The 12212-nt window shown below is 54.8% G+C and overlaps 1 protein-coding gene across 1 annotated transcript in view; it reads right to left on the bottom strand.

Annotated features, from left to right (window-relative positions):
• The window catches only part of smyd5 (SMYD family member 5), a 47573-nt gene extending 37704 nt beyond the window's left edge, over window positions 1–9869 (bottom strand). Inside the window, exons 1-2 of the mRNA XM_063047178.1 lie at window positions 9776–9869; window positions 8584–8692 (exon numbers count right to left, since the gene is read on the bottom strand). Of these exons, the coding sequence (XP_062903248.1) occupies window positions 8584–8692; window positions 9776–9865 (199 nt within the window). The 5' untranslated portion in view covers window positions 9866–9869. The remainder of the gene's footprint in view (window positions 1–8583; window positions 8693–9775) is intronic.
• Window positions 9870–12212: the final 2343 nt, after the last annotated feature.

Genomic DNA, 12212 nt, shown 5'->3' with positions numbered 1-12212 from the left:
GGGGTCTACCTGAGTCCTTCTGGGGAGACCTGGCTGGCAAACTGTCAGGACCTGGAGACGAAAGTCATGCCCTGGCTGGGGCGCTGGTCAGGGCTTCTCCGGGTGCTTTCCTATCGAAGCAAGGTGGTGGTCATAAACCAGCCAGTGGCCTCCATGTTGTGGTACCGGATGGTCACCTTGGCTCCTCCTGCCCCCTTTGTCGTGAGAATGCAGAGGAAGTCAGTGAACTTCTTCTGGGGTAACAGGAAACACTGGGTCTCCGCAGCGGTCCTGAGTCTCGCAGAGGGAGAGGGCGGACAGTTGCTGGTGTGTGTCCGTAAGCAACTGGCGGCTCTCTGCCTCACGAACCTGCGGAGGTTCCTGTACGCCGAGCACCCTCCCAGGTGGCATGTGTTGGCGACTTTCTTCCTCCAGAGGGGCTGCGGTCTTCACGAAGAGATGCGGCTATCACCGGCGGGCGTCAGCCGTGCTGCTTTGCAGAGTCTGCCCGGCTTCTATCAGGACCTACTGAGAGTCTGGAGCATGGTTGCCTCAGGCCAGGAATCCCCTCCTCTGGCAGAGGGCAGAGTTCTGGCTGACTCTTGCCCTATCTCAATGGATGTTGGTGCGGCTCAGGTGCGTGGAACCATTCCGGCTGGGCTCACCTCTGCACCGCGGCAGCTGTTTGTCAGGCCCAGGCCCAGCTATCTTATCCGAGAGCCGAGCCAACACAACTTGACCCATCTCTCATTGACACCCACAAACCCATTCAGGGATGCAAATAGGAGGTACCTGCATGGGCTGCTGCTCCACACCCTCCACTTCCTAGCCCTTGTCCACTGTCCCGACACACCATGGCAGGCTGTCCTTCCACCTGGAGGTGAGGGGGTTCCCCAATGGAAGTTCCTTTATGAGAGAGTTCTTTCCATGCACCTGGGGGATCTAGGGTGGAGGCTGTTGCATAGAGTGGTGCCCTGCAATAAGTCCTTTAGTTTGTACACGGATCTCCCAGCCTCATGTCATTTCTGCGGGCTGGAGGAGACCGTGTACCACACGAACATGGAGTGCGTGAGGCTGCAGCCCTTTTCTGTGCATCTAGGTGGGCTGCTTCTCGCCTTCTGGTTGCATTTCAGTCCCACCCTATTTATAAACGGTCATCCAGTAAGGAGGGGGGCATGGAGGGATGAGGATGTCCTTGTCAACTTGCTCCCGGGGCTGGCGAAAACAGCCATTCGTGGGTCATGGAAATGGGTGGTGGAGGGATCTGCCCAGGCAGACTGCCTGGCAATGTTTAAGGGGTTTGTTCATGCCCGGGTAAATATTGAGAAGGAGCATGTGCTGTCCACGGTGACCATAGAGGCGTTCCAGGACCATTGGGCTCCTCGGCGGGGTTAGTGCCATCATTGACAGAGATGGAAACATTTTAGTTTAATGTGTATTGTCTATTTGTAGTGTAGTAATCGTGCCAGTCACTGGTTTGTATATATTGTAGCAATGAATTTGTAATAAAGTTATTTTGTAAAAAAAAAAGGGTCAGACGCTCCCTCTACACCGTCCCATCACACACTCCCGGGGTCAGACACAGAGTGAAGTTCCCTGTACACTATCCCATCACACACTCCCAGGGTCAGACACAGAGAGGAGCTGTGCTGACTGAGCTGGGAGAAATCGAAGGAAAACTACTGGATAAAGTTCGTGGAATACTTTGGAGGTGGCTCTAAAAGTCTCTTGGACAACTGAGTGAGTGACGGCGTTGGCGTGGAAGCTCGGTGTGGAGTTTTTGCTGCCGGTTTGGACTGGGTTTGTTGGCGGCTGCTTACTGCGTAGCTCCCAGCTGCGGCCGCTGGCAACTCGCCAGTAAGCCGGTTCGCTCCAAAACCGGAGGCAAACGCCGTCGTTTTCCCCCCATTGACATCGGGGCAACGTTCCTCCTCCATTGTTTTCCTGATTTTTCGTCCGGTGTCGGTGCCGGTGCCGGAGCATCTGGAAGGACGTTTTGGCCTCTCCCGGCCTGGGTCTCTGCAAGTCCGACGGAGCCTTTCCTGGCACCGAGCCAGCGAGGAACTGTCGACTGCAAACTTTCCCGGCCAGTTACTCGTTTCGCTCCAGGACTTCTAATCGACAGCGCTGTAGGATTCTCGGACTGGAAAGAGCGCCAGCATGCCGGACCGGTCTCCAGGGAGTCGCGGGCCTTCGGGGAGTTACGCAAGGGCGGCTGCCTCCCCGGCCTCGGACAACGCCCTGTTTCGGTCGGTGAAGGTGGAACGTGGGGTGCAATGTATTTTGCGCCCTGGAATGACACTAGAAAAGTGTACGGAGGCAATGGAGGACCTTGTGGGGAAAGGTGGTATTCTGGCCACCGAGAAGGAGTTCGGAAAGGCGGTGTTCTATCTGGTGAATGAAGAGCTAGTGCACCGGGCCCTAAGCAGGGGAGTCACGGTGGACAACATCTTTTTACCTATGGAGCTGGTAACGGCCCCCACGCAACGTATCGTGCTTGGGCATGTTAAGCCTTTCATTCCAAATGAGGACTTGCTTCCCCCACTGGCCCGTTTAGGGCAAGTAAGGTCAGAGATCACTGCCATCCGACACAAATTTAAGAGACGCACCCTCCGCACCGTAATCTCTTTCCGGTGTCAGGTTTTCATGCAGCTGGAAAGGGAGGACGATGTTGAGGGCCGCTTTACTGTCCGGCACGAGGGAGTAGATTATCAGGTGTACTGGAGCTCCGAGCGCCCACGGTGCCATGCGTGCAGGGAGGTGGGGCACTTTCGGAGGGACTGTCCTGCCGCCCGGAACTCGAGGGAGCCCACTTCGGGCACCAGTGCCGCAGCTACCTCTGCCCCTGATCCTACTCCTGCGCGTGCGCCTGCGCCTGCATCTGACCCTGCCCCCGCCCGTGATCCTGCCCCAGCCCCTCACCCTGCCCCTACCCCTACCCCTGTCCCTACTTCTACGGTTGGGTCGGTCCCTGCTCCTCTCCCTGTAGTTCAGGTGGGGGACGGGGTGGAGTCTGTGCGGAGTAAGACGGCAAAGGGGAAATCCAAACATAGTAAGAAGCGGGCCTTTGAGGCCGCAGAGCTCACACCCATTTCGTCTGAAGTGGAGCGTGGGGCTCGGGGAGGTGCGCAAGCAGACGGGGCGATGGAAACAGAAGGCGCCGCCCCATCGGTGAAGCCTGCACCTGTGTGCTCCTCCAGCGTGAAGAGGAGAAGGGAACGTTCCCGCAAGAGGGCAGGGGATGTAGATGCGGGGGAGTCCCAGGAAGGGGTGGGAATCCGGGTAGGGGTTGGTTCTAAACCTGAGTCCTCAGATGTAGCCACCAGTCCTGGGGTAGATGGTGTGGTTGTGCAAAAAGCTTGTGATAGGCCTGTTTGCACAAATGAGGCAGCCCTGGAGGCCTCCACCCAGGACCTACAAGTCAGCGCCTCTCTGGAGGCCAGTGTACCGAATAGTGTAAGAGGAGACGAGGCAAAGCTCTCTCATTCTCAGCACCAGGCGGCTTATGAATCCCTTGGACCAAAGGTGCCGGGTTCCCCTCTATGCCTGCCCCCTAGGGAGGACGATATTCTGTGCACATCGACCCCAGCAATAAATGACTTGCAGGGAGTCCCTGGGGATTGTCTCTCCACTGTCGCAAATGTGGATGAGGCTGATGCGACGGTGGAGCAGGCAGGTAAGAGCGAGGTGCCCGCTGCGCGGTGTGGGTCACAGGCGCAGCCATCTATTGGAACACGCGGGGAGGCCGATGGGGATTCTGTCTGCAGTGACGGGTTGGAGGGGGACTCTTTCGATAGTGAAACAATGGACATCCTCACCCCTCCTGAGAAATCCCCATTGATACCTGTAGAGGAAATTAAGCATTTCATTCTCACCTCTGAGGGTGCCAAGCACCGGCCTCAGCTAGCCTCGCTTCGCTGGCCCAGCATGCCGAGGCTGGTGAGGTCCCTGCGAGTCATCCTCAGACGAAAGGGAAAGGGAAAGAGGAATGCGGTGGTGGGGAACGACAGACGGCAACTAAAATCTTTCCTGGATGACCTAGTAAGGGACATCAGAGGGAGAAGCAGCCTCGCTCCTACGGGGGATGGTGGGTCACAGGGTGTTGCTGGTACCGCTCGAGCCCGGAAAGCAAAAGGTATCCTTGCTTTCTTTCCGGACAGTGTGGTGGAAGGCGCCTCCGCTCTCACCGAAATGGGCGCAGCTGCTGAGACCTAGTGTGCTCCCGCCATGAAGCTTACCATAGCTAGTCTCAATGTAAACGGCAGCAGGGGTCCTCTTCGCAGGCATAACAATCTCTCAGTCCTCAGGGATGGGCGGTATACGGTGAGTTTCCTGCAGGAAACCCATACCATCCCTGGGGACGAGTCTGCTTGGCTCCTGGAGTGGCAGGGCGGGGTCTACATGAGCCACCTCAGCTCCATTTCTAGCGGGGTGGCGATCCTGTTGGCCCCGACCTTCCAGCCAGTAATTGAAAGGGTCCAAGACGTTGTGCCCGGCCGTCTGCTCCACCTGGTTGTGCGCCTGGATGGCGTACCTTTGCATTTTATCAATGTGTACGCTCCCAGGCGCGGTGTGATGCAGACGCGCCTATTCTGTCAGCTGTCCACCCTGCTGAGCTCCATCGATCCTGGGGATTGCGTCATCCTCGGGGGAGACTTCAATTGTACCCTCGAGGCGGAGGACCGTTCGGGCCTCCAACGCGACCCAGCATCAGCAAAAAAGTTAAAGGAGCTAGTCGGCTCCTTTGACTTGGTGGACAGCTGGCGGAATTTTCACCCCAACTCTAGCGCCTTCTCGAGAAGGTCTAGAGGAGGTTCCAGGATAGACCGCATTTACATCTCTCGGGCCTACGCCTCCCGCGTGTCGGCGTCCTCCATGCGGCCAGTGTCGTGCTCGGATCATCACCTTGTGTGGATGGAATTTATTCCACTACACCCTCGGGTGGGATCCGGGTATTGGCATTTTAACAACCGGCTGCTGGAGGACAGCCGTTTCCGGGATTCGTTCCGAGCGTTCTGGGTCTCCTGGAAGGAGAGGCGGAGAGAGTTCTGCTCCCTACGGCTATGGTGGGATGTGGGCAAAGCCCACATCCGGTTTTTATGTCGGGAGTACACTAGGGGGTCGACCAAAGGGCGGGGCTCTGAGATTGAGCGGCTTGAGAGAGCGTTGCTTGACCTGGAGTCCCGCCTCGGTCCGACCACTGGAGACCAGCAGCTGTGGCAGGAATACCAGGAGAAGAAGGACGCACTAAGGGACTTGCAGCTTCAGCAGTCCCGAGGTGCGGACGTGAGGTCACGGATCCAAATGCTGCAGGATTTGGACCGTGGCTCACCCTTCTTCTACTCGTTGGAGAGGTGGCGGGGAGTTCAAAAGCAGCTAGTGGAATTGCTGGCTGCCGATGGCTCCTCCATCACGGACCCTGATGGAATTAACAACGAGGTCCGTTCATTCTATCGGTCCTTATTCTCGCCTGATCCGTCAAATGCGGAGGCGTGCAATGAGGTCTGGAAGGATTTGCCTAAGGTCAGTCTAGAGGATGCAGTGCGTCTGGATGCCCCCCTGACTCGGGAGGAGCTGTCCACTGCCCTTCGGCAACTCCGGAGGGGCAAGTCCCCTGGTTTGGATGGACTGAGTGTTGAGTTTTATCAGGCTTTTTGGGATGTCCTGGGGGATGATTACAGCCTTGTCCTAGGGGAGAGCCTAGCCACCGGAGAAATGCCCCTCTCATGGCGAAGAGCTGTTGTGGTCCTACTGCCCAAGAAGGGAGACCTCCGCCTGCTAAAGAACTGGCGGCCGGTCTCCCTCTTGTGCGCGGACTACAAGATCTTCGCCCGGGCAATGGCCAACCGTCTGGGTTCGGTAATTGGACAGGTGGTCCATCCTGACCAATCTTACACGGTCCCGGGCCGCTCCATCCAGGACAATGTCCACCTAGTACGGGACCTGATCCACCTGCTCCAGGAGACTGGGACCCCGGCAGCGTTTCTTTCTCTTGACCAGGAGAAGGCGTTTGACCGGGTGGACCACAGTTTCCTGCTGGGCACCCTGCAGGCTTTTGGGCTCGGACCACACTTTGTGGCCCGAGTTCGGCTCCTGTACTCTGCCGCAGAGTGCCTAGTTAAGATCAACGGATCACTGACAGGACCTATCCACTTCCGAAGAGGAGTGCGTCAAGGGTGCCCCATGTCCGGTCAACTGTATGAGATCTGTGTCAAGCCATTCCTCGGCCTTCTTCGGCGAAGGCTGACAGGTCTGGTTCTGCGCGAACCGGACATGAGGGTCGTCCTCTCGGCCTACGCCGATGACGTACTCCTCATGATGACAGACCCCTGTGACCTGCGGAGGATGCGCGAGTGCCAAGATGTTTTCTCGGCGGCATCCTCCGCCAGGATCAACTGGGCGAAATGTTCCGGACTCTTAGTAGGCCAGTGGCAGGTGGACTCCCTGCCGGAGGAGATGAGAGCTTTTGAGTGGAGCACCAGACGTCTTCTCTATCTGGGAGTCTACCTGAGTCCTTCTGGGGAGACCTGGCTGGCGAACTGGCAGGACCTGGAGACAAAGGTCATGGCCCGGCTAGGGCGCTGGTCAGGCCTTCTCAGGGTGCTTTCCTATCGAGGCAGGGTGGTGGTCATAAACCAGCTGGTGGCCTCCATGTTGTGGTACCGGATGGTCACCTTGGCCCCCCCTGCCCCTTTTGTGGCGAGAATGCAGAGGAAGCTGGTGGACTTCTTCTGGGGAAACAGGAAACACTGGGTCTCTGCAGCGGTTCTGAGTCTCCCAGTAGGAGAGGGCGGACAGTCGCTGGTGTGTGTACGCACACGACTGGCGGCTCTCCGCCTCAGGACTCTGCAGAGATTCCTGTACGCCGAGCGCCCTCCCAGGTGGCACGTGTTGGCGACTTTCTTCCTCCGGAGGGGCTGCTGCCTTCACGAAGATATGCAGCTACCACCGGCAGGTGTCAGCCGTGCTGCTTTGCAGAGGCTGCCCGGCTTCTATCAGGACCTACTGAGAGTCTGGAACATGGTTGCCTCAGGCCGGGAATCCCCTCCTCTGGCAGAGGGCGGGGTCCTGGCCGACCCTTGCCCTGCCTCAGCGGATGTCGGTGCGGCTCAAGTGTGTGGATCGACTCAAGCTGAGCTGCTCGTCGGGCCCAGGCCCCGCAGCCTTACCCGAGAGACAAATCCACACAACTTGAGCCGTCTTTCATCGACACCCACAATCCCATTCAGGGATGCAGGCAGGAGGTACCTTTATGGGCTGCTGCTCCACACCCTCCACTTCCTAGCCTTTGTCCACCGTCCCGACACGCCATGGCGGTCGGTCTTTCCACCTGGAGGTGAGGGGGGTCCCCAATGGAAGTCCCTTTACAAGGGAGTCCTCCCCATGCACCTTGGGGATCTCGGCTGGAGGGTGCTGCATAAAGCGGTGCCCTGCAATAAGTTCTTTAGTCTGTACACGGATCTCCCAGCCGCGTGTCACTTCTGCGGGCTGGAGGAGACCGTGTACCACATGTACACGGAGTGTGTGAGGCTGCAGCCCCTTTTCGCGTTTTTGCGTGGGCTGCTTCTCGCCTTCTGGTTGCATTTCAGTCCCACCCTATTTATATATGGTCATCCAGTAAGGAGGGGGGCACAGAGGGATGAGGATGTCCTTGTCAACTTGCTCCTGGGGCTGGCGAAAATTGCCATCCGTGGCTCCTGGAAAAGGGTGGCAGGAGGTTCTCCCCGGGCGGACTGCCTGGCTATGTTTCGGGGGTATGTTCGTGCCCGGGTGAACATTGAAAAGGAATACGCACAGTCCACGGCGACCGTAGAGGTGTTCCGGGACCGTTGGGCTCCGCGGGGTGTAAATGCCATCATTGATGAGGATGGCAATATATTGGTTTAAGATGTATTGTCTGCTTGTAGTGTAGTAAATGTTAGTCACTGGGTTTGTAAATATTGTATAGCACCGACATTTGTAATAAAGAATTTTGTATAAAAAATAATAAAAAAAAGGGTCAGACACAGAGTGAAGCTCCCTCTACACTGTCCCATCACACATTCCCGGGGTCAGACACAGAGTGAAGCTCCCTCTACACTGTCCCATCACACACTCCCGGGGTCAGACACAGAGTGAAGCTCCCTCTACACTGTCCCATCACACATTCCCGGGGTCAGACACAGAGTGAAGCTCCCTCCACACTGTCCCATCACACACTCCCAGGGTCAGACACAGAGTGAAGCTCCCTCTACACCGTCCCATCACACACTCCCGGGGTCAGACACAGAGTGAAGCTTCCTCCATACTGTCCCATCACACAGTCCCAGGGTCAGATATAGAGTGAAGCTCCGTTCACACCATCGCACATCCACATTTCAAGGATTATACTCAGGCAGCCTGTAAGTTGTCGCCATGCTTCTGGTACCAACATTGCATGTGCAAAATTTACTACCCTAACCTGTAGGTCTTTGGAATCTGGGAGGAAATTCATGTTTATGGGGAAAAGTCCTTACTGACAGTGGCGGGAATTGAACCCTCATCATTTCTACGCGACTGTAACGCCCAAGATTGTCAGCTCAAGAGACAACCAAGATATCAACCAGTCCAGGCTTGTTTCCTTACCTTTGTATTTGTACAAGGCATTCCAGAGAAACTGGGCAGAAACCAAGGGCTGCTCCACAAAGATTGTCTCCCCTTTCCTTATAACCTTAGTGGCAAAGAGTCCCTTTCCCTTAGACACAACAGAGTGCAAAAATGGATCAGTCTTATCATAAACATAAACTGAGCACCTGTAAAAGCCTGATCAACATGCCGAGTAGACCCTTGATGACTAGCACAAAATTGCAGGTTAAATGTGTGGAACCAAACACGGTCAGTAACACAATAAATTCTACTAGGATGCTTTACATCACACATCTCAATTAAATTCAGCGTATTTTTTCTTTGAGTAATTTGTCAGAGATGTTCCCCCCCCCACCCTCCCCCATTCACACCTTTCTCTGGTCACATTCCCAGCCACATACTCTCCTCAGCTTTTATTCTCCATGTACATTCCCTATATTCCCATGTTTCCCTGACTTTATCTGTAACCACCGACTGTCTTTTCTCACCTTTGACCAACCAAACACATGCTAACACTCACCCCTGACCCTGTCTCCCTCCTCCTGACTCCTTTCAGCTTCTACCCCTTCCATCTCCTATCTGACTTTCTTCCTTACCTCTGTCCTCCTTTAACCAGTCCTTCCACACCTCTCTCTCTCTCCCTTTGACTCCACTCACCCTTTCACTCTCTAATATCCCTGAATGCCCGCTCTTCTCCTTGAATCAACACTTGTCTTTATGACCTCCCTGTCCCTCTTCCCTAGAAACCACTGACTTCCCCCGCATTCCTCTCCCTCTCTCAACCCCTTTCCCCACTCCTCCACCTCTTCCTTGAAACCGCAACTTCCCTCCTGGTTCCACAAACGCCCAGTCTCCCCAAGACCCCCTACTCTCTCCCCCATTTCTACATTCACCTTCATCCGCACTTAACCAACCCGTCACCTGACCCTTCCCTCTCCCCCAATTCCACCTCACTTTTTCCTATCTCCGCCCACCCACTGACCTCGACCAAAACGTTTTTCTCCCCTCTCCGCTTCCCCACTAAAATTCTCCCACTCTTCCCCATCTCCCTAGACCCCTCCTCCCAATCACTTTACCTCGCCTCCTTCACCCCAACAAATTTACCCAGCCCCCGACTCCTCACCGTCCCTCCCTTCGTCTCCCTGACCCCTCACCTACCTTCCCTTCCTCCCTCCCTCCCCCAACTCCTCACCTTTGCGCCCACCTCCCGAACCTCCAGCCGGGACTCCGCCGCTTTGGGATCGGTGCAGAACGAGAACACCTCGCTCATGGGAGCCGCCATCTTCCTCTCCTCTCCACTCCGACCCCTGACCCCTGCCCGTCGCGGCCAATCAGCGCGCAGCCACGTGACAGAAGGCTCAGCGCGACGGTGCAAAGCGAAGGAGAAGTCCCGCATCCACCTGCACTGTTTAGGTGTTGTCATCATTATTAGTTCTGGTTTGGTGCATTGCATAGATTGTTTTGGTGCTGGTTTATTTTGAGATGGCGTGTTTGCTGCTGGTGTACGATCTTGGGCAGAGTAGCACAAAGGAGGGAGGCATGAAGAACGTCACTGGCTTCAATCGGCCGAGCTGTAGAGCCTGGAAATTCCTGCCGTGAATGGGCTAATGAGTTAAACCAATTATTAGATTAGATTATGAGGACACGCAGTCCTCTTTTATTGTCATTTAGTAATGCATGTATTAAGAAATGATACAATATTCCTCCGGTGTGATATCACAGAAACACAGGAAAGACCAAGACTGAAAAACTAACAAAAACCACATAATTATAACATATAGTTACAACAGTGCAACAATACCATAACTTGATGAAGAACAGGCCATGGCACAGTAAAAAAGTTCAAAGTCTCTCGAATGTCCCGCATCTTACACAGACGGGAGAAGGAAGAAAACTCTCCCTGCCATGCCTGACCACAGTCCGACTCTGAGTCGTCCGAAAACTTTGAGCCTCTGATCAGCCCTCCGACACTGAGTACTGAGCTCTATCCGAACGATTTGACCTCAGCCTCAGTCACCAGCATCAGGCAAAGCCGGGGATTTTGGGGCCTTCCCTCCGGAGATTGTCGATCGCACAGTAGCAGCGGCAGCGAACCAGCATTTCAGAAATTTCTCCAGATGTTCCTCTGTGCTTTCACGTCTGTCTCCATCGAATCAGAATTGTCCACGGCCCCTATTTAACAGACACGATATTATTTCACCGGAGAGCTGCACGCACTGCCATCTTCTCCTCCTGCAATTATTTAATAGGTTTCACAATTGCCCTCCTTTTCACACCCCCTCAGCACACCAATCCATGTGCCGAGCCACCAAATGGTCCCTCAGCCTTCCCCCACCTCCAGTTCAATACATGGATGGACAACACAGGCTACCACTGTCTACATCCCTTCCTTGCCCTGCACCTACCACCCACACCTCCACATACCAACTGCTATCATCCCAATCTTCGCCTCCCCCAGCCCCACCTTCCACCAACTCCCCAGGCACCATGGACTCACCTTCACTACTGAGCAGGTGAGAAGGGCTCTGGGGAAACTCTGACATGGAAAAGCATTGGGACTGGATGATGTGAACCGGAAGGTCCTGGGGGAGTGTGCTGAGCAGCTGTGTAACTCCAGCACATTTTCAGTCCGAGTCTCAGCCTGGAAAAGGTTCTGACTGGAAAACATTATGTGCGGTCCCAGTACCCAAGAAGGACCCAAAAAAGTCTTGAATGAATACCCTCCAGTGGCCCTAGAGAAGCTGATCCTGGCTCACCTCTGACCCCTGGTCAAATTAGCCCTTGATCCCCTGCAGTTTGCCTACCAGGAGCACATTGGAGTTGACGATGCTGTCATCTACCTGCTGAACAGAGCCTACTCGCATTTGGATAAGCAGGGCAGCACTGTGAGGATCATGTTTTTTGATTTCTCAAGTGCCTTCAATGCCATACAGTCCTCATTGCTGGGGGAGAAGTTCCATTCATTGCAGGTTGGCACCTCCATTGTATCTTGGATAATGGACTATCTGACTTGCAGACCACAGTTTGTGCAGCTTCACAGCTGTGTGTCAGACATGGCTATAAGCAGCACTGGGGCCCCACAGGGGACTGTATTGGCTGCCTTCCTGTTTACCCTGTATATCTCAGACTTTAGATACAACACTGAGTCATGTCATCTGCAGAAAACCTCTGATGACTCAGCAATAGTTCGGTGTATAACGGGAGGACGGGAGAATGAATACAGAGTCCTGGTGGAGGACTTTGTCAAATGGTGTAAGCTGGATCATCCACAGCTCAATATCAGTAAGACAAAGGAGATGGTGATGGACTTTAGGAAGACTAAGCCTACACTGCTCCCTGTTACTATTGATGGTTCAAGTCCGTGAGGGTGCACTTGTGGAGCACCAACACAGAGGCTGTGTACAAGAAGGGCCAGAGTCGCCGCTCCTTCCTGAGGAGACTGAGGTCCTTTAAAGTATGCAGGCCTCTCCTTCACATGTTCTACCAGTCTGTTGTCACCAGTACAAGCTTCTATGTGGTGGTGTGCTGGGGCAATGGCATAAACATGGGTGATACCAACAGGCTCAATAAACTGATTAGAAAGTTTGACTCTGTTATAAGAGTCAAACTGGACACACTGGAGGCTGTGG

This window comes from Mobula hypostoma, chromosome 4 (assembly GCF_963921235.1).
Source record: "Mobula hypostoma chromosome 4, sMobHyp1.1, whole genome shotgun sequence".
NCBI classification, from domain to species: domain Eukaryota; kingdom Metazoa; phylum Chordata; class Chondrichthyes; order Myliobatiformes; family Myliobatidae; genus Mobula; species Mobula hypostoma.
Note: the sequence above shows the minus strand (reverse complement) of the source record. Positions and strands in the feature narration are given on the sequence as shown.